The sequence below is a fragment of the Haemaphysalis longicornis genome, unplaced genomic scaffold (genome assembly GCF_048455015.1).
Source record: "Haemaphysalis longicornis isolate Haplotype H1 unplaced genomic scaffold, Haemaphysalis longicornis Haplotype H1 scaffold_2, whole genome shotgun sequence".
Taxonomy (NCBI): domain Eukaryota; kingdom Metazoa; phylum Arthropoda; class Arachnida; order Ixodida; family Ixodidae; genus Haemaphysalis; species Haemaphysalis longicornis.
In genome coordinates, this window is record NW_027526295.1 from 96,789,695 (window position 1) to 96,812,648 (window position 22,954).

Consider the following 22,954-nt stretch of genomic DNA (forward strand, 5'->3'; position numbering starts at 1 on the left):
CGGTGTTAATCTGTACGAAAGAATTTGGCAAGTGGTCCGAAATTGGTTTTTGGTAGACGCCTCTGTTTACACCTGTATCACTGTTTGTCAGCGCATGGTCGATTGATGTTGCCGAAGACGTGGTTATACGCGTCGGGGTGGTGGTAAGTTTGCGAAAGTTTTATGATCGAGGAAACTGTGTGTAATCCATGAAATTGTTGAAAGCTGTATCAGTGTTCATATCTCCGGCAATTATGACGCGAGTTTCGCTGTTCTTGGTTAAACAAGACATTATTATTCCCATTTCCGGCAAGGCTTGAATGCGGAGGTCACTAGACAACACCCACTACGCGCCCACATTCGAGTTTCATAAATAATGCTCCAAGTGCCGGCGAACAACAAGAAACTGATGATAAGATGGTGCATTGTAAACTATCTTTAACGGACAATGCCACACCACCCCCACGGAACTGAGAGCCCGTGGCTGCGATATTGTCATGCAACCAGGAATTGTCATATTTCATGTTGTCTGAGCCATGTTTCAGTTGTCGGTATGATTTTAAACGACTCGTCTTGCCTAACGATAAAATAAAGAAGGGAGTTCAGGGTTTTATTTCTGCTGCGGACATTACTGTGAAGCACGGATATGTTTTTTCTGGGAGCAATCATGGGCTAGAGTTAGTGTGGCTTGCTTCGTTTTGTGGCTGAATGCTAGAATTGCCAGTAATTTTTAAAGATCTGCTTCACCGGTAACGTGAACTACTTTTGATTTTTGAGCTTTCCTCATCAGCATTTTCCCATCTGAGACCAAAGGAATCTCCCAGCCTTTAGCGGGCTTGGTTGCGATTGCCTTTCCCGCAAGATTCTTATTTTCCGGGCCTAAATGTTCATTAACAAAGATGGGATCGGCCTCTTGAAATCCAAGCATCGATGCGTTCAGACGTGTTTTCTTTGCTGCCGACAGAAATCTGTCTCGGATAGTCCGGGAGGCAAACTGAACAACAATGTTTGGTGGTCCTCTAGCCTTTGCAGGCACTCGATGTGCAATCGGAATGTCGTGACTGGGCAGTCGTGTAGGCAAACGCAAAGCGGTTGCTTCAACTACCTTGGAAATATCCTCATTGTCAGTAACAGGTATGCCCTTCACTTCGAGGTTGCTTCCCCTGCGGTACTGCTTCAGAGCAATTAGCTGTTGATTGGTCTCGTCAACTTCTTTGCGTAGTGTTCGGTACTGTTTCTTTCATTCGAGGACGAAGTGTGTTGCCTCTTTCAGGTCATTACGGAGGTTAATAACTTCGGTTTTGAAAACTTCGAAGTTTCCGTTCATAAAGTTCACTCCCTCTTTGCCTAACGCAACTTAGTAAGGTAGACGTCTGGGCTAGCTGGTTCAACATGTTAAATTTACAACGCAATAAAGAGACACACAAGTACGAGTAAGGGACATACGCAGCGCTGACTTACAACTGATAGTTTATTGACAATGGCAAAAACATTTGTTTATGCAAGATATGGTGACACTACAGCATAAAAGTGGATAAACAAGATATTAAATGCACTATACTTAATCTGCCCGCTGAAGCAGACGAGATTGTAGGTTGGGGGACGACTGCATCAGTGTTCCTTCAAACTCACTAAGTGCAAAGGAATTGCCTTACTTACACGAAGCACGTGTTGGCACTGGACGGCAACGGCAAACGGTTATTATTTCCGCCAGGGACGTGTGGTGCACACATTAAATACACTTGCAGCCTCCCTGTCTCTTTAAATTTTAATGTGTGCGATCTTCCTTCACCATAGACCACCGTGCTTTGTAAATATATGTTAAATTTACGAGCGTTTTTCGTATTGCAATGAAAGCCTTCAAGAGCATTAGGAATAACTTCAACGCAAACAATTTCGCACCTTCACAATCGAGATACACAGACTCAGGAAAGAACGGAGCTGGTGAGCTTCACGAGCTTAAACATTGCTTTTATTATGTCTGCCCTTCTTATCGGTAGATCAGACACTGATGCCGCCGAGCGCATGCCGTCTCTCTCAACTAAAGACTGCAGAACACCTGCACGTCAGAGCTTACGTCATCACTAGCGCAGACAATTCCCGACGCGCCCGTCCTCACCGGAACGCCTCTGCCGCGAAGCGCTCCCCATGTTTCACGTCCGCACGAACCAAAAGGGAACGGAGAGGGCCGTAAATGCCATGATAGCGCAATCGAATAGACGCAGATTCAGAGAATGACACTGAGACTAATACTAATACGTCGATTCAGGATGCATCCTTTATTCCCAACAGAATTCGTCGCCAAATAAAAATCCTGCAACCACCAGGAAACCTTCAACCTCATTATATTAGAGTGCAATATTAACCCAGACCTACCATTCATTCTCCCATCATCTGAGCAGTGTTAGATACGCCTGTCCAGCTCCTTACCTGAAGATCAACTTCCGAGGGTTGAGAGGGCCAGTAAAACCAAAATAAGGAACCACTCCGCAGCTAATACTCAATTAAAAGTCTCTCTCTCTCTCTCTCTCTCTCGCTCTCTCTCTCTCTCTCTCTCTCGCTCGCTCTCTCTCTCTCTCTATCTCTCGGTTTCATGGCACGAGGGACTCAGGTTCGATTCCGACCACGGGAGGCGTTTGTTTCCTTGAGGCGAGCACTACCCACCCATGCTGCTCGCTCCCTGCTCGTCACTGCTTTCCATCGCACTTCTTGGCTTAACGTTTCTGTGCTCTCCTCTTTTGAGCTTTTACTTCTGAGCTTTTGAGTTTTAGCGACGCCAGACGCGTATGGCACAATCTTAAAAAGCTGCCCTTTTTAAAGAATTCTGCTGCTGCTCCAGTCATTGGATTCAAACGCCTGCATCAATTTGCGCTGAAGTAATGTCACTTTTTTTTCTTTAGAGCGACAAGGTGATGTGCGGCTTTCCCCTAGAGAAGTACTGGTCAACGCCTGCGTGTATTTGTTCGCTGGGTGAGTTGCTTATTTTAGTTTTTGCTCAAACCAGTCGCACACACAACTCTCACATTTGAAATACAAAGAGCAACTACTGCAAAGCGCAAGCGCAGAGCAACGCATGGCGGACTGCCATGAACGGTATTTGGTCAACCACTCAACCTTAGTTTTGTGGTATAGTCTAAACCATGAATAACTGCGAACTGGACGCAAAGAGTAATTAAGTAAACATTTTCGCAATAAAATGTCTCAGGACTAAACAGAAAGAAGTGCCTAGAATAGGTCTTCTTTGAGCATATGCAATCCACATGACTTCGGGACTTGACATATATTCCTTTTAAATTTATGCTCCGAAACTAAGGAGGCCTCCCACAACGGAACTAATATTCCTCCTCCTCCGAAATGAACATTGACCCGAAACTCTTGTTGGATGGCAATCTTTTCTGCACTTTTTCAATTTGTTTTCGCGACACTTATAAGTGATTCATTGGAAACGCCAATCAGGAATTGTGTGTAGTTGTCAGTCAAGCGAAGCTGAAAGAAAACAACAACGTTTTGATCTTTAAGAGGCAGAGATTGGTGCTTTCTGTGGTTGTTATCTATATAGTGTAGACCAGTTTCGTAACCAAATGAGGAATTATTTTTTCTGGCATTATGTCATGTCTCACTGTTTATAATAAACTGCTGCAGGCTGGACGGCACTGCCCATACGATTACAGCGGCTCTGTACTTACTGGCAGAGCATCCAGATATCCAGGAGAGACTCAGAAAGCATGTTCGTGCCACCAGCGGAATAAACGTGAGATCAAAATAATGCCCCTACCGCTTTCGCATACATTGTTATTTCGCTGATTTTAAACCTTTTTGCTTTCAGGGAAACCTCAGCTTTGAAGCCACAGGACAACTGAATTACCTAGACATGGTTTTAAAAGAATCTATGCGGGTTTATTCTCAAAACGTTAGGTGAGAGTGTAATTTTCAACAATTTTGTATGAAATATCAATTGTTAAAAATCAAACATTTTTTCCAGGCTTACAGGTCAAACAAGCAGCTGATAATATTTTTGTGGTTTATTAAAAAAAGAAATTTATTGGGCTCAGAGCAAAGCTCTTAAGCTGTATCGCTCCCGATCATAGTATTCATAATTAATTTTTACGTGCTATTATTCCCGGACAAAATAACGCACTTGCGGCCATCATTTAAATATTGTTACGAGAAAACGCGCTGAATACTGGTGTACTCACAGAAATTACCTTAGCAGTGCTATTAAAAAGCTCACAATCATGATACAGCTTCTGAGCATATGTCCGATTTTAAGTCTCCGGACATTTTAGACATTACCCTCATCGTCTTGAGCTGCCAGTGCATGACCCAGCTCCCTTGCGGAATACCCGAGCTGGATTGCAAATCTTCTCGTACCGCAGTTTCCCTAGTTTCCCTAACCATGGGTAATTAGGAAGCCGGTGGTAGCTGGAAGAGTGGAAAGATAAAAGGAACAGTAGCGAGCCTGTTTTCAAGTTGCAATATGGTAGTGAAATAATAAATTGTTTTCGCAACACAAACGCGGCCATGTGCCTGCATCGGGTGTTACCGTAAAAACCAGCGTATAATACGGGCCCGCGTATAATACGAGGTGTAATTCGGGGACAGCAAAATCAGAAAAAAAGTTTTCATCCGCATATAATACGAGGTAAAGAGCCCTGAAAATATTTATTTGTACTGCAGTTACCCTTTAGTCATTGTCAGTTTTCGCTGGCACTGTTTCACGACGTCCGTTCAGTCATCGTCAGGTTCGCTGCCGCTGTCTCCTGAAGTCGCCTTGTTGGAAATGTCTTCCCACAGAAAGTGGTCCTCAGTGCCATCAAGGGCGTTCGAGATGCCGCATTTCTTAAAAGAGCGACTGACGAGCTCCTCTGGGATGCTGGCCCACGCATCCGCGATCCAGCCACAAAGCACCGCTGGAGGAGCCCGCGTCAGCCATCCGGTAGCTGTCACTTACGGGTCTCCTGACCTCATCCACTCTTGGTAGCAGGACCTGATGCAGTCTTTGAAAGGCTTGTTGATGCAAACGTCTAGCGGTTGCAGCTGGAATGTCATTCCTCCTGGAATGACAATGAGTTCGGTGCGGGGTTCGCGCAACAACTTCTTCACGGAATCGGCCAGGTGGCAGCGAAAGGCGTCCAACACGAGCACTGACGGGAACCCCCAACAGTGCTCCAGGCCGCCGACACCACACAGACTTTATCCAGTCAAGCACCAGTTGCTTTCTCCACCCACGAAAGCTGCCTTCGGTGACTCCGAACTGCCTTCCTGCGGCACAATTCCTGATGGTCTCGACACATAAAATAACTTTTCTTTTAATTGCCGCTGAATACTGCCTTCGTGCACCCGACATCGTGATAGACTTACGGTGAACGTGCCGATCCTTCGCGTGGTCATAACAATCAAAATGGCGCCGGCTGAGAGAAGCAGCAGCCAGCTAACGCCACCGCAAGATAGCCCACCCTCCGCTGAAACCGAAACCGAAAGTGCAAATGTTCGGCTGAAAACTTTGGGACCCACATATAATACGAGGCACAAATTTTACATATAAAAATTTGGAAAAAAACATCGTATTATACGCGGGTTTTTACGGTACAGCAGCATACACGTTTTAAGAAATAAGACTTCTAAACATTAATAGTAGTTCGTTTGCAACGTTCGCGATGATAGGTCTAGTTAAAACTTTCTGCGCCTATTCTTCAATAAAAACTAAACGTCCTTGTCTAGTATTGTAATTGCTATCCTATGAGTGTTATATAAAACTTGTAGGCCGCGCAATTACAACAAAATCAAGAAAATATTTTGCCCGCCTTTTCAATGAATGTTTTTCCGAACACTTCACGGAACATTATTTAATAAAAATCTCGTATTGGCCCTTTAAACTAATATTAGGTGCGCAACTCTGTGGGGAAATAATATTTTATTTTACCTGCTTTTTAGGAAAAGGTTGGCTTAGATAGTAAAAGACATTAACCATGCAAAGGTCTCCACATTCTGCCACAGAAGATATAGTTGTACAAGGCTTCTGAAGTAGCACATAAGATTAATAGCACATAAATTTATTAGCAAATAGCACAAATAAATAGCACAAATAACTAATAGCACATAAGAAAAAAAGTTGTTATTTCCAACGCAGTTACATGAATGCCCAGGTACATTGCTAAACTTCGCCCAGTCTTGGTTCAAGCACATGTCTCTTTTGACGTTTTTCAGCTTTATAGCAAGGCGTGCCGTAGAGGACTACGAGTATAACGGCATTCGAATTCCCAAGGGGCTAAGCATTTTGGCGGCAACAAGCTGCATGAACCAAGATCCTGAAATTTGGAGTAATCCCTCTCTTTTCGATCCTGAAAGGTAAGAGCACTTGAATCACAATACCACAACGAATATGAGGCTAAAAAACAGAAACGTCTCCAAAACATTGTCTTATTGTATCTTTCGCAGCTTTGCGTTGCATAGGCCTTGGGATTGTTTTCCGTACCGTCACTGGCATTCCCCCAGTTTTAACGTATTCGTAAATGGCTCTTCTTGCCATATTATCTTCTGTAACTGTACGCACGTGACAAAATAATTTTTGAAAAATACTTTTGACTAAACACATAACAAAGCACACAAAAGCACCTTCTCAATTCCAGGAAGCTCTGCATTTCACCGGTTTGATTCCACAGAAGTATGGTTACACTCAGCGGATGCGAGCCTTTTAAACCGGAAATGCATGATATGCGTGCAATGCAGTAAATTCAGTCTGATCACCTTGATTAGATATTCACCGTTAGCTGGAAGAAATTAGTATCACCATGCAGCTGGAAAGAAATACTCAGGGTTAGTCACGTTTGTTGCCCATCGCTCCTGCGCACGGTCCGTCCTATGCGGTGTTACAATGATGCCCCCCCCCCCCCAAACGGGCGCTGGTATTTGATCGTATTGTAGGGTTTAAAGCGGCGACGCAATGCAGGCGAAGGCGTGCCGTAGTGGAGGGCTCCGGATTAATTTTTAAAACCTAGAGATCCTTACGTGCGCCGAAATCTCGAACGCACTGTATTTCTTGCTTTTCGGCTTCATGAAAAAGGCGGCCGTCGTGGCCGGTAATCGAACCCGGCGCTGGTATGCGGCTGCTGGCAGCACCTTGAGCACAAAAAGCACATTTCTCTAAATTACCAAGTACCCACAGTCCCAGGTATGGTTTCCTCACCATAGGAACCACTAATATTCGACTAAAGCACCCCTCACAAACCGCAAACCTGTGAACCTCGCTTCTAGTCCAGCATTTCTGACTCCTAAGCAAGTCCAAGACAAAAAAAAATAAATGGCAAGAACAGCACCCTCCAGCTACACGTGAGGTGCCTCTATGCCCAAAATATTATCTAGAGGCCTTACCTTCCTAACCCCTGAATTAACACTATCGCGGACCCAAGCGCCATCTCCATCAACAGCTTCCATTGTTGTATCTATATGTGACAAACGCAGAGGCTGCCAGCCAGCTGAAACCACCCTCCCATTCAAGAGAACGTAGTCTCAATTCGTACTTCTTTACGCTATTGAGACCCTCCCTTTTTGCCGCCATTAAGGAACAGGCCACCTTCAGTGGGCAGCAATGAATACCCAACCAATCACATACATAACCACGTATTCTAAGCTGTACTATGACATAGGCTCCCACCGCTACCATACATCTCCGCGAGATGCACCGTGTCATGTACGATGTGAAGAGCAACTTGCATAAAATACAGGATTCGTAAATTATTTTCACCTTACACTGTTCATTCTTCGGTGACAACTGCAATTTGTCTGGCTGCCGAATTGTCTTACTGCCACTTCAAAACGACGCGCATGTTTCTTGATGGAACTGTTGAGCATTACCTCAGACGAAAGCAGAATACTTTAGGCGTGTGGTTTACTCTCCTCGAAAACCACCAGTTTGATATTACACCGTCCTGAACCAAGTGAAAAGGCGCGCATCTCACTACTGATAGGACATGCCCTGTTCGCGATTAATACGAAGGCACAAAAAAATTGACCACCAAAGTATAACACGCAAAATTGGCATGACCTGCTTCCCGCCCAGATGATAATCGGGAACCCTCCTTCTAAACCCCTGAATTCACACCACTGTCTATTGATTGATTGATTGTTGAGCTTTACGCGCCGACGCGAAGTAGGCCATGACGCACGTGGTAGTGGGGGGCTCCAGAATAATTTTAACCACCTCGGAAGTTTTAGCGCGCGCAAAAATCTTGTATTTACAGGCGTTTTACCTTTTCGCCTCCATCAGAAAAGTGGCCGCCGCGGCCGGGAATCAAAACCGCGTCTTCGTGAACACCATTGTCGAGTCATCAGCCATTGTCATATCGGGCGCTATTCGATCCATGGGGGATGAACTCTAATAAAGCCAGTCAGTTCCAGCCATTATGCCAATTACCACAACTTACAGGGACACTGAAGTGAATTGTAAGTATAGTGAGATTACTTCCGCAAATTAAGAGTCACTGAAGTTTGTTTCGACCACTGTTGGTGCGTTTACTGAAATCTATTTAATGCGAAAATAAATTTGAAAGAGTCATCTATCTGTCTGCATATTTCTTGTCTATTTCGTATAACGTTTCGGCTCAGTATTACGGGCATTCGGCCAGTCATTCGCGACTGCATAGAATGAGACGTGCTAACAAGAATCGGTGCTGATTTCTCCGGCCCATTTCTGCGTCACGACATTGATTAGTGGTAATGACGATTCCTGAAGTATCGCTAGTACGCCATGACAGATAGCGCCGGCAGCCCTGGACATGTCGCTCCAAAACAAAACCGAAACTGCTTTTAACAACTCTAGAAAAACAAACCGTAACTGCATTCCGGTAGAACGAGACGTGCTGGCAAGAATCGGTGGTGATTTCTCCGGCCCCTTTCTGCGTCACGACATCGCAATAGGGGTAATGACGATTCCTGAAGTATCTCTAATGCGCGTTCACAGATGGCGCCAGCAGCCCTGGACATGTCGCTCCAAAACCAAACCAAAACTGCTTTCAACAACTCTAGAAAAACAAACCATAACTACATTCCGATACATATGCTTGTTGCCAAAAGTACTACAGTCTTTTCTACCGAAAAAATTCAAGATTAACACACACGTAACTGCATAAGCATGAACTTTAAATAAGATCTTGGACATCGTCCAATCGCATCGCGAGACGAATACGCGTCATTTCGCCTCACAGCTTTTGTTGTTCCGGCCACCGCAATTTTTGCAGGGTATTCTTGCTTCTTTGAGGCTTCATCAATCACATACTGCTTTATTATCCGGATAAATTATTAAAAGTGGTGTATTTGAGCCCGCGTATGCAATGAAAATACAAACAGAAGTTTGAGAAACTCACGTCAGTGTCCCTTTAACAAGTCTCCAGCAAAAATGTTTTTACGTGGTTCTAAACGTGTCTAATTTTCGCCATCAAAGAACCTGCTGTCGTCCTTGTGTAAAAATATACAACACACCCGATACAGCCACCTGTTGTGCAGGTGCAAGCTTTTGGCATACCCACTCAATTGAAAGTGATTATCAGCCTCCACCTTGAACCTCAGTGTGGATTGCTCAATGCAACAGCCGAAGTTCAATCGTGAAGAACACAGAGTCATGAAAACATCCGCAGCCGCAGCAGCGGCTCGGATACCCCTTCTCCACGGCCCCTACGCAACCGCAGCCGCGGATTGCGTGGCAACGGGAATTCCGGAAGGCTCGGGATTCCAATAGCGCTCTACGTCAGGCGACGTAGAGCGTTCATACTCCAGTTGCCGGGCCAACGCAGATGCTGAAGCCCCAAACAGCGCGCCTCTCGTGACAGTCGGCCCGCAAGCGCCCAAAAGTGGAGGAATATCTTCCGACGGAGCTTCTATTGCGAATGCTCTCGCAAGAGCTATGCAGCAGGTGCTGCAGGTGGCGCGGTCACCAGATCCCAGGGTGCAGATACCGGTGCCGACGTACAACGGTTACGGTGATCACTCGAGTTCCAACGCCTTCCTACTGGCCCTGAGCCTATACCACCAGGCGATCCGCATCAGCGAGAGCGACGTGCTGTGCAGAGTCCTGACTGCAGCCCTAGTCGACCAGGTCGCCCGGTGGTATCGGATGATAGGTCATAGGGCGTGCAGGATGAATGACTTTTGAACGATGCTCAGGGAAGAATTCCGGCTACCCACCCAGATTGCGTAGGGAGTTGGAAATGCGCCCCCGAGCTCCGGATGAATCGCTGGTGAAGTACGTCCATGCGATGCAGGAGCTTTACGAGTACGCCGATCCACATGCCCCGAACTCGGAGCGGGTCGATCGAGTCGTCAGCAATGCCACCCCACCTTTGCCTTGCACTTAAGTAACTGCAGTTGTCGAGATCTCAACGAGCTGGCGGTGTAAGCTCGCCGTGTGCAAGCAGCAGTCGCGGATGCACGCGCGTATCAGCGACCGCCGCCTCCGGTGGAAACACTGGAACCAAGTTGTGCTTGGAGTGGCATTGCGGGCAGCGGACGCGCCGAGCACGGCTCTACGTTGATACCCTTCGCTCTGCGGAGGTAATACGGCCGGAGTTACTGCCAGCTCAAAATAAATATGTCGAAAACACGCGCCCATTCGGTCGTCCGTAGACGGGATCGGCGCTGCCACGGTTGCCTGCACCCGCTCACAACTCGCTCACGGAGAACCCTATGCTTCCAGTAGGTTGTGGAGCGCCCGAGCAGCATCAAACACCGCGTCCCGCAGCACGGAGCTCAACAACCCCCGTTTCCCCACCTGCATCCTCTGTGGAGAGGGCCACCGCACCGGAGAAAGTGGCTGCCCTAAGCGCTTTCAATCTCGCCGGCCACTGCTGAATACCCTCACCGCCCTCACCACCACCCTACCCCAGACCGGACTATGCCACCCACTCACATCCCAGACTACTAACAGACGGACCTACAGTAAAGTCATCCAGGGTCAGGTGAGCGCAGTGCTGCTCCTCACCCTACCCCCACGTCCCCCCGACACAGACTGGCAGACAGAGATGAGGCAAATGCACCAGGAAAGGCTACAACTCTGCCCTACTCTGTCACTGTCCTACGTGCTGAGAAAGAGTGTCTTGCCTCTAAAAATCGACTGCTCAAACAACAACTTCATCACCCCACGCCCGCACCCCCACCACTTTCCTCAGACACCCAGAACCCCATTCTGTCCCCTGCAAAGAGACGAGCACTCCCCCCGCGTCCCGACTCGCGCTCACCCTCTTCATCTGCCATCACCTCGCTTCGCTCGGAGATAGAATTGGCCGCCAACTCTTCCCGCCTCTACACCGAAGCCGAAATCCAAACTCTGCAGACCAACATACATTGTCTTCACCAAGCGGTTCTCCAATAGATGCAAATGACTGCACCACCATGGTCCCACTCCCACCCACCCCATCCTCTTCTTCCGAACATGACCCAGACCTCTAACGCCTTTCACATCTGGCAAATTATTGCCGAGGCTTCCGCACCTAGCAGGCACACTTACAGGCCTACACTGCCAACACGGAACAACCCCTGCCCTAATTGCCCTCCAGGAAACCAATCATCCTGCAAAACTCAAAGACTACGCCACCTACTCCCACACTAAATTCGCCCAAATCGCCACACTTGTGCAACGCAACCTCGCAGCACAGCACACCCCTTTTACGTCCCCCATTCCTCACCTCCTCGTTCTCCCCAAGACTGCTCCAAGTACTCTTTATATCCTCAACATATACAGCCACCTCCCCAAACCAAACACAAATCCTTCAAGTACCTCTTTCGCCAAGCTATCCTTGCAGCCAAACGGATCCCCCTAATCATCGTGGGTGATTTCAATGCCCCACACACTCAATGGGGCTATTCAATCTCTACCCGCAAAGGTCGCATTGTGTCGCACTTGGTCTACACCCATCATTTTACGTTCCGCACGTACCCCTCCCTTCCGACTTGCACAGCAAATAGCGTCAAGCGCGACACCACCCCTGACTTGACCTTCAGTGCCAACCTTCCTAGACTCACCGCTGCCCCCACCCCCCAAACATTAGGTAGCGATCACTTCCTCATCGAAACTAAACTCCCTGTCAAAAGCCCCCAGAAACCCACCACCACCCTCCCCCTACACACACTGAATGGGGTCTCTTCCGCGCGGCATGCCCCCTTCCTCCTACCAACGCCTCCGACGAGTAATTAGTGGACTGGGCCACCCAACTCCTTACTGCCAAAGAAATGGCAACGAAAACTCCCTACCCCTACCGCACTCTGAATTCTGAATACGTCGAAACCCACGTCGGAAATCGCTGGAAAGCCTACACTTGTCGTGAATGCCATTGGTGCAAACACAATCACCGCCGAAACTTCAAACTAAAGCTTACCACCCCTCGCTCCAAACTCGAAGCGCACGCGGCCACACTGTCTCGAAATCACTGGACTAACACCTGTGATGGCACGCATGGCCAACTGTACCAAGAAGGCTTGGTGTTTACTCCACTCTCTACTAAACCCCACTACAAGCAAAATCCAATCCCACCACCCCACCACTCAAATCATCCATCAATCCAAATTAACCCCCGCCGTCCACTGTGCCTCCCTCAAGGATCTCTACATACCACCACCCTCCCCTCATTCAACCGAGTCCCCATCTACACTGGCACCCCAACTCGCAGCTCGACGCCCCTATCACATAATTCTGAACTCCGTACCGATGTCCAAGCACTTCGACGTGACACTGCGCCTGGCCCTGATAAATAACTAACACTCTTCTCCGCAACCTTACCGAAGACGCGATCAAACGTCTCGTACAACTATTCAACCAGCATTGGGAACACAACACCCTTCCATCTGCCTGGAAAGATTTTGGTCAAGATACAGTCCTTTTAAGTGCTGCCCATATTTCAGGAAAGAAGGTAAACACAGAAGAATCTCCTTGGGAAGCTTCAAACGCTTCCAAGTCTCCTGAGGTCACCGGTAGGTCGTTAAGTCCTAATCTAAACCCTGCATACTCTAAACCGGTCAAAATACACATTCATAACCTGGAGCGCATAGAGGAAAGCCAGAAGCAATTGACGGCCACTATCAACGCCATTATTGACCAACAGAGTCAGCTCCTTCAAAAAAAATGTTTCTTCGCCGCTACAACGAGAGATAATAGCCATTCGTTTGCAACAGCACCTCGACTACATCAAGGGCAAGCACCATGGATCCTTCAATGGAATTGCAGAACATTCGCTCGCAAGAACGCGGAACTCCTCGTCCGGTATCGAACATGGACCCGACCGACCATTTTTCTCCTGCCAGAGACGCGAGATCCCAACTTTGCAGTACCCGGCTACGACACATGTCTGCGACCCACAATACCAGGGCGGCAGCGCATGTCACGCAAGCCGGTGGGAATCGCGTCGATGCAGCCTGTCACTTACGACGGTAACGCAGCGGTCTTAGTCGACAGTCGTTTTCAGCATGTCGACCTTGATCTTTAGCGCCGGTGTACATCTTATCAAGAAGTTGTTGGAGTAACTTTGCAGCTTCATCAGCGTGAGGTTGTGATAGTGTCCGTCTACGTCCGCCCCTCGGTACGGAAAACTGCTCAAGTTGACTGGTCTTGGCTGGAAAACCTCGGGAAGACGCGTCCTGGCTCTCTCTTTGTCTTTAGCGGCAATTTCAATGCGCACCCACACATTGGGGAGCCAGAGCTGACACATTTCACGACGCAAACCTACTTCGTGCGATGGAGGACAATCACTTCACGCTTATAAACGACATCTACTGTCCCACACGTATTAGTCAACATGACCGTCAAGACGATACAACAACCGACCTTACTTGGACAAATAAGCCCAAATCCATCGCTTGGGAATTAGGTCGGATACTTGGGGGAGTGACCATTCTGCCATTTTTCTTCGACTCCGTGTCCACGCCAGACAAACTGCAAAATACGTTACAAGCGTCGTTTATTGGGATAGGTTTCGCGAAACGTTAGAGGCTACACTCCTCGATACTATATACGACGAGCCAGAGCAAACCCGCCTGGAAAAACTTCTAGAAACGATTAACAAAGCCAAACGGTTGGCCACACGACAGTTTTACATTACGGAGGGCTCCCCGGCGCCAGATGTTCACCTCGCCAACTTATGGAGTCAACGCCTCGTTGCACTGCGCGAATACAGAAAGAACGGAAAACCGTCTCGGCTGCGCCGTCGCCTCAACTGTATATCGGCTGAGGCACGTGATTATGCCGCTAAGCTTGCCTCGGACATGTGGCCTGACTTCTGCTCTCGTTTTAATAGAAATACATGTGTTCCCCAAATATGGCGCCTTTTCTGTAGCTGGCAAGGAAAATCGAAGAAACGAACCGCTGCCAAAGCAGTCGCCCTTCGCCTGCAAATATCGGAAGCGCAGTTGGCCCTCCAGGCAGGCGATATATTTTTCCCCCAGCCAGCGACTTTGCCTGATCCGAAAATATATTCTCGGAACTCAGTACCACAGAAGATTGACGATCACCTTTCTACAAGTCTGGCAGACTTAGATAAACCTTTCTCTATGACCGAACTCTACGCAGCTTTGGCAAGGGCGAATCCTCATAGCACTCCAGGCCTGGACAACGTCACCGTCGCAGAACTATGGAACCTACCAGAATCTTCCTTACACCTTCTGCTAGACGGGATTAACCTGGTTTGGAGGACCGGCACGTTTCTAGATGCCTGGCGTGACTCCCTTGTCAAACCCATTCCAAAGCCCGGAAAATCACCGAACGACCTTGCCAATCTCAGACCCATATCCCTCACGAGCAACCTCTGTAAACTGGTTGAACGCATGGTTCTAGAGCGCGTCAATTGGCACCTTGACAAAACTTCTACGTTTTACTCGCATCAAATCGGCCTCCGTCAAGGCCTAAGCACGCAGGATATCCTGCTCGTACTGCACCACCAGGTCCTCAGTGCTCAGTCAGCGGTAGAGACACGGACTGTGGTGGCGGTGAATGTCCGTTAAGCCTATGACTCCGTACCACACAGAGCTGTGATAGAAAGCGCAGAGGTCGCTGGAGTACGGGGTAGTATGCTTACCTTCATCAAAAATTTCCTGTACAATCGAACGTACAGAGTGCAAGTAGGACAATACATCGGACCATCCTGCTCAAACAGGGTTGGAGTACCCCAGGGTGCAGTGCTCTCGCCTACTCTCTTTTTTCTCGTAATGGCACGGCTCCCGCCATTGCTTGAGGAAATTCCGTCATTAAATTTTGCAATCTACGCTGATGACATCACCATTTGGGCTACAACTAGAGCACCTGGTGAACAGGAACAAACATTACAGCTTGGCATAGATGTCATTAACACGTACCTTCAGACAATGGGAATGACTGCGTCTGCTGAAAAAACAGAATCTGAAGTAGTTTTCAATGGCCTATTCATGAAAACCGAGCCTATCCGCAACTATTTTTCTCTCTCCATGGCAGGCCAACGGATACTAAGGAAACCCTCCATCATGGTTATAGCAGCATATATTGACCAAGACGGTAAAAGCCTGACATGGGTAAAGAAAGTCACCACGCAGTGCAAGTCCTGGCTGCATCTCGTTCGCCGAGTTAAAAGTATAAATTGGGGTACAAGAGAGAAGGAGACGCGGCAGCTGGTACGAGCTATAATCAATTCCCGCATTCTCTACGCTTACAACTACCATGTCCTTACCCGCCGGCAGCAAGAGCAACAAGAGAAGATTAACCGGGAGGCCATAAGGGTTGTTCCCGGGTTGCCGAAATACACACCCCAAAGTGAGCTTTATGCGCATGGTGGGATAAATTTGCTGACGGAATTAGCCGAGCAAGCCCTCTCAGCCCAGAGGGACCCGCCTTAGCAGCACCAACTCGGGACTTTCCATCTTAGACGAGCTTATAATATTACCCACTATGGCTGTTGGGCTACACTCCTCTCTCCCTCCATGGACTTTCAGCATTCCCTTGACGAATGGCAAGCCGCTTCCTCGTGGCATGGGATCTCTGCCTCGAAATTCTGCAAGCCGGCTTCGATTTGCCAAGGCGCACAATTTCAGCGTCGTGCACAAATCGCCCGTCACACACACCGTTGTATGTACCGGCATAGCGGTGACTTCGGTGCCTCCACGAAATGATACTGATGAGGCGGAGGAAAGTGGCCTATTGCACGTTTGTGCGGTGGCCTGGGTTGACACCACCCATTGCGTCGCTAATGCGGGTCTCCTTACGAGTACCGCCAGCGCCGAAACAACGTACCTTGCGTTACTTGCCCTCCTCCATGCTGCACAGTGGGCGAGGAATACTTTCCAACCGAGGGACGTACCCCACAAGCTTTTGCTCTTCACTGATTCTGCTCGCGCGTACAACATCTGCACGCGAGTGAGCGAAGCTTCGTATTCATATCCGGGAATCCTCGCGGACTTGGTCGCACTTTTCCTGGAGTTGCATTCTAACCTCAACATAGCCGCCTCCATTGCTTGGGCACCAGCCCATTCAGGTATTGAGGGCAATAAGTGGGCTCGCAGCGAGGCGCGAGCTGTGGCTGGACAGCGAACCTCCCTGATAGTATTGCCCATCAGTAATGCAAGCCTGCACGATGTAACTGTCAGGAAAGCACTCGCACAACAGCGACGCCGACAGATACTCCGGTGTCTTCGTGAGGTTAGGGAAGACCGCACCGAAGAGCATGAGCGCCCTGTTCCTCCCATGCCGGAGAGGTTACCGCGGGCCACACAGACGTTGGTTCACCGCCTTGGCACCAACACCGCATTCTCACCTGCGCTCAGCCGCAAATGCTACGGCAATGACCACGGCGAAGGACTCTGTCTGCAGTGTTGCGTGCCTGCAACGGCCGAACATTTGGTGTGGGACTGTAAGTGTTATACTCTCTTCCGTGCTCGCACGCTCCATACACTCCCCGAGGACATTCGCCCGACGGCCTACTTCGACTGGGTGCTACCGTTAACACAAAACATCACCACACTCACTTTGTTATGGACCTCTCTTGCCACGTTTGTTTATGCCGACGAGTGACCAAGAGGCGTATTGGGTACCCATCACAGACACTCCTACCATCCCACCCACCTTCCCTGACGACTCAACCGCCCACACAGGCCAGCACTGATGCAGACAGCAAGAGTGCTCTCGCACAGGCCTCAAATAAAGCACGTCTTTCTCTCTCTCTGGAAACATTCCAATATCAAAATTATACCTAATCCAGGCAAACGCCATTCCATCCGCAACCTCCGCCCCATTTCCCTTACATCCTACTTGGGCAAGCTCTTAAAACACGTTCTCGAAACCAGAATGAACTCATACCTAGAGAGTACGCAGGCCTAACCACCTAACATGCTTGGCTTTGGCGCGAACCTCTCCAACCAAGACGCTCTCCTTCAACTCCACAACGACTTCTATCTTCACCCATACCAATGCGATCGCACGTCCCTCCTCTCCCTTGATCTCTAAAAGACCTTCGACAAGACCTCACACCAAAGACTCTGAGAGGCCATCCCGCGCCACAACTTAGGCACCCATTTCTACCACTATGTATACAACTTCCTCTCTACCAGCATCGCTACCATACGCCTCGGTCACACACAATCAGCTCCTTTCACCATGCCAAACTGAGGCACCCCGCAAGGTGCTGTTTTATCCCCTATGCTTTTTATTCTAACATTCCGACCCCTAGCCCGCATCCTCCTCACCATTCCCACTCTCCGCAGCACGCTTTATGCAGACGAATTAACCTGTGTGTGCACTCCGGCTCCCACAACCATACTGAGACAACTCTGCAACTTGGCCTCGACACAGTTCTTCACCACATCAATACCCTTGTTCTTAGCTGCTCTCCCCAAAAAATCTCGCTTCTCATATTCACCCCGCCCCACCCCAAACCACCACCAAGCCCTCCTATACAGCTTACATCCGCTCCACCCCAACCCCCCAAGTCTCGCAACTTCGCCTCCTGGGGCTTACTCTTACCCGCAACCACTCCCCAGCGCCCCACGTCCAATACATTAAACACTAAACCACTCAAACTACAGACCTCATCCGGCGTATCGCCAACAAACAGCACGGCCTCAATGAACAGGATCGTCTACGGCTCGTGCACAGCTTCCTCATTACCCGTCTTATGTATCACCTCCCCCACCTTCGTCTCACACCCACCGAACGTAACACACTTGCTCTTTTGTGGAAAACCTACTTCTTCCCTACACCCCCGATGACAGACTTCTAGCCCTAGGCGTCCACAATGCCATCAGAGAGCACCAAGACAGTCACCACACGTCGCAACTCACGCGTCTAGCCTCTTCTCCCACAGGGTCCGTGTTGAGAAGAAAAACCCCTAAAAACTCTTACGAAGCACCCACTTTTATTCGGAACTTCGAACGAGGCACAGTGGGAGGCCGTGATGCTCATCCCCACTAGCCCAAGTGGCCACAAAGACCCATACTAATGCCGCCGTCAGCGGAAATACACCGAAGACGACCCAAAAAATGTCCCACGCGTGGCTACAGATTTCACGAAGTCTTCGAAAACGTCAATAAAGGATGAATGCAGCAGGAGTGTTGTAAGCCAAGCTCCAAGGACCGTAGCTAGAATGTCATGATGGTAACCGGCACGCATGTTTTGACCAACGCGAATTTTAGCACAAGGCACTGAACATGAACGTTTGCCGGTGCTGTTTTCACTCTCAAATATGCCACAACTGTCGAGCACACGGCCTTTCGTAGGAGGAAATGTGAAGGAATAAACAGTTTTGGAGTCTCATGTCGTCAAGCTGCTGACGCGTAAGACAAAATGCTTATATGTCTGGTAGCTTCACACACCTGTTTCAATCATTCGAGATCCTACTTGGCTTAGTCTGTCTGCATTCTAGACATATTATTATGTCTTCTTGAACGAAATCTTCGCTCAGCTGGTCAATGGTGTTAACAATGCCGAAGAAGAAAACGCGGGGTGTAATTTGAAGCACGCATGGCTTTGTCTTTGCCACGCTGTAAAGTACTTCCTTAACGGATTTCAGATGTATAGTCACTCGTGTTTCAATATAAGTTTCACTTAGTATAAGAGTTGTGTTGCGAAACTTCTTGCCATTACAGCGGCTCTCTCGTCGTGTCCTAAGTTTTCTCGAAGCGAGCCGCTGCTCATTGTCTTTTTTGTATCTTCAGGCGAGCCAGGGTCAGTATTTTGGGCAATATTTGTGCCTGAAATTGTTTAAGTTGTCAGCTACGAAAACCCACATAGAGAAGAGAAGCAGCAAGGCTTGTCTGCTGTTTTGCTCCTGTTTTTTTGGTAATCGCTACCAGTGTTTCCGGCGTGCGTTTGCAATGTTGCCGACCACGGAAACCGGCTAGTCATGCTCCCTATGGGAACACGGGACGTCATTCACATCCCTTCGATGCTCGGTAAACGAGTGGTAGTGGATGCTATTTACTTGAAGATAAAACATAACATACCTGTCTCTGGCTGCCGATCTGTAAAAAGCCTTTTGAGCGTCAGGTGTGACCCAAACTACAAACGATCGAAATTTGATTTTGATTTCTTTCAGTTCCGCATTTAGATTTGGTCCTTTTTATGGTAACCGTTCGACCAAAATGCTCCTAAAAACAGCTAAAATAATCTTTGGCCGTGCACTCGATTTAGAAAAGACAGCCCCCTTGAGAACCTTCCCGATACAATTCCACAAAATATTTTGAATTAGCTCCCTCTTCTGATCTACCCTACAAATTACAAAAAGTAATCTGGGCGTTCTCCTGCAGCCTATATCTCCACGCGCTATTTTGAGCTAACCTCCTCTACCTAGGTTACCTGGTATTTTTGACGTGCGATAAAAACCGACCAGGGTCCAGATGTCTTTGAAGCGCGAAGTGTTGGGAAAAAAAACGTCGGTGTGTGCAATGTAGCGCGTTGTTAGAAGGTGATTTGGAACTCAACACTACATGTCTCATAACTTTGATAAGCATTTTCATTCTATTTAGAAAGATGCATTACTTTCAAGATCCAAACACGACTTGGACCTCACGCTTCCACGTCTCATCACTTGGATATGCATACTGAGCACATCAATTTTCAAGAAGCACCTCTTTTCAAACTTGTAGAGTACAAATAAAATTTTGTGCGTGAATGTGTCCGCCTTAGAAATGACTTACTTCAACGTTCAAGACAAAGAAGATTTTCTTATGCCATTCCCCTGCACTTTGTCTTACCTGTATGTCGTGTTCTAAAACGCTCCGCCGGTCCCTCTCCGTCCTAGAAAAGAAGGGACCACGATTTTTCCCCTATTTATTGCCCATACGTTCCCTAAGCCACATATTCTTTCCGCATTAAAAAAATGAGGGCTTGACGTCACCCCCAGGTTTTTTATTCTTCGAATAAACCAATAAAACCCGTACGTACTTTAAAAGCCTGTTCTCTGTTCCTTCCACCAGGTTCAATGAAGACAACAAAAACAACATCCATCCCGCCTGTTTCCTGCCATTTGGAAATGGGCCGCGTGCCTGCATAGGCCGTCCGTTTGCTGTCCTCAACGTGAAGGTTGCGCTAGCCACGCTCGTGTCGAGGTTCACCATACATGTCAGCGAAGAGCAACACAAGGTACGCTCGTTTATTTTTCTAACTTCCAAACAGCCCAAAACGTGTTTTAAAAATGAACCATCAAAAAGCAGAGCTTTGAGTTAACAAACTGAAAGAAAGACGCAGTAAACACAGTAGGAATTCTGAAAACACACTCTAAACTAGAATGCCAACGAGCATCCTGGCGGCAAACGGAAAATGAACTGAGAATATGGGCTATGCACTGCTTACTCAGTGGCGACCTGGGCGGAACGACGTTAGACGATCTGGCTACTCGGAATCGCTGGCCTTTTCGGACGTGTTTCCCACCGTGTCGTTCAATGGGCCAGGCGCATTAGTGAGCGCCGGAACGGCTTTATGGACGAATTGGGCAAATATCGGGTAGTGTCCCAATAAATTTGGACTGATCGGACGCGTAGATATTGTGTGCCAACTTCAACAGCCCACTTAGTCTCAAAAAATGGTCCATAAAGCTTCTAAAAATGCTGTTGTGACTGGCGCCCATTGCAAAGCGCCTGCTCACGCGATGCATAGCTGTTTCACGAAATTTTTGTATTTCTACGCGCAAAACAGCCAGGTATACTAAGGGTTGCAACCTGCGGCCCGCGGCCCGAACGCGGGGAAGTATTATTGGGCCCCCCGCACGACGTCAGAGCCCGCTCCCAATATCACTTCAAAAGATTGACATGGCAGTCCTAACCTCCAATGGGGATACACAGGAACAAAGCGAGATCAATGCCCGTTGAAATTGGCCCCCGCCTTAACCATTAGTCAGATAACGTCTTCACTTTTTTCTCTGCACCGGCTCAAAAAGCCCCCCGCCCTTGTGTCGTTTGCGTCGCTCTTCCCTCTTCCGAAGCACGTAGGACTCCACTGGGAACCCGCACGCCGAACTCGATAAAAACATACAGCTCTACGAAGTTAACGCAGCCATCGCCGAAAGCAGAAAAAGCGGCGTCCCAGGACTCCTACCAGGTCACATACAAAGTTCTGGCAAAATTAGACGAGCAAGCCCTTGAAACCCTCATGGACCATTTCAATAATTTTTGGACTGAGGGGAAACTTCCAGAACAATGGAAGACGGCGGAAATCCGTTTTATACCAAAACCGGGGAAGTCACCACACATCAAAAATTTGCGACCAATTTGTCTTACGTCCTGCTTAGGCACAATTATGGGAAAGAAAATACTGAAGTGCATCCAGAAACACCTCGACGGGACCAAGCAGATACCGGACCCAATGTTCGGATTCAGAAGACACCTCGGGACCCAGGATGTCCTAATTCAACTGAAGGAAGATATCCTCGTCTCCACCACTCGTCACTCCCCGTGGGCCATCCTCGCACTTGAACTGAAGGGAGCCTTCGACAACGTGGCACACGAGGCAGTCCTCCGGAACCTGAACAACACAGGCTGCGGAAAGAAGACATACGACTATATTGCCGACTTCCTGTCCAACCGAAGAGCCATAATCAAGATCGGGGACGCCACCTCGAACCCCATCACCCTTGGCTGTCGGGGGACCCCTAAAGGCTCAGTCCTGTCTCCGCAATTGTTCAACATCGCGCTCTTGGGCCTCCCGGGTGGGCTGTAGACTATACCGACCGAAGAACGACCAAATGATACAGCGGCTTACAAAAACATCCGAACCGGTTCTACATATGATGAGAAGAGTCACCAACCGGAAGAGAGGCATGAAAGAGAAAGACACACTTCGTCTCGTCCAGGCTTTCATCCTCTCCAGAATAACTAACTGAGTGCCGTATGCAGTTTTAAACAAGAGATAAACCGACAAACTTAACACTGTTATCAGAAAAGCAACAAAACAAGCTCTGGGGCTTTCAATGAGCGTGTCCACCGACAGGCAATTTCGCATTGGGCTACACAATAAAGTCGATGAGCTAATCGAAGGTCACCTGTCAAACCAAAAAGCTTGCCTCGCACAAACCCAAACGGGCCGGAAGGTACTTGCCCAAACAAAATTTATGCCATTGGGGGCCGCTGTCTCCACAAAGGAAATGCCAAAGAAATGGCGGAAGCACATCATAATCCGTCCACTACCGAAGAATATGCATCCCGTTCACCATCAGGATAGGCGAGAAGCAAGAGCCAAAGCTCTGGACAAAAAGTATGGATCTTTGCCCACAGTGGCCTACACAGATGCAGCCACATACCCCAAAAAACAAGCCGAAGTAGCGGTAGTGATAACGAAGACAGACCTCGTCGTCGGAGCAACCCTGCAACGAGCCTCAACAAAAGACGCGGAAGACCTAGCTGTAGCCTTAGCACTTTCACAAACGAAGGCAACTGTCATAATTACTGACTCCCTGGAAGTATGCAGGAGTCTCACGTCGGGCTGGGTAGCTCCAATGACATACCGCAATGACATACCGCATAATGACATACCATACAGGGTAGT

At 48.4% G+C, this 22,954-nt stretch overlaps 1 protein-coding gene across 1 annotated transcript in view; it reads left to right on the plus strand.

Moving 5' to 3' along the window:
• LOC144169043 (cytochrome P450 3A19-like) overlaps positions 1-22,954 on the plus strand; it is a 34,183-nt gene that overhangs the window by 6,048 nt on the left and 5,181 nt on the right. The window contains exons 3-7 of the mRNA XM_077698039.1: positions 2,880-2,949; positions 3,622-3,730; positions 3,806-3,894; positions 6,187-6,327; positions 20,392-20,557. Of these exons, the coding sequence (XP_077554165.1) occupies positions 2,880-2,949; positions 3,622-3,730; positions 3,806-3,894; positions 6,187-6,327; positions 20,392-20,557 (575 nt within the window). The remainder of the gene's footprint in view (positions 1-2,879; positions 2,950-3,621; positions 3,731-3,805; positions 3,895-6,186; positions 6,328-20,391; positions 20,558-22,954) is intronic.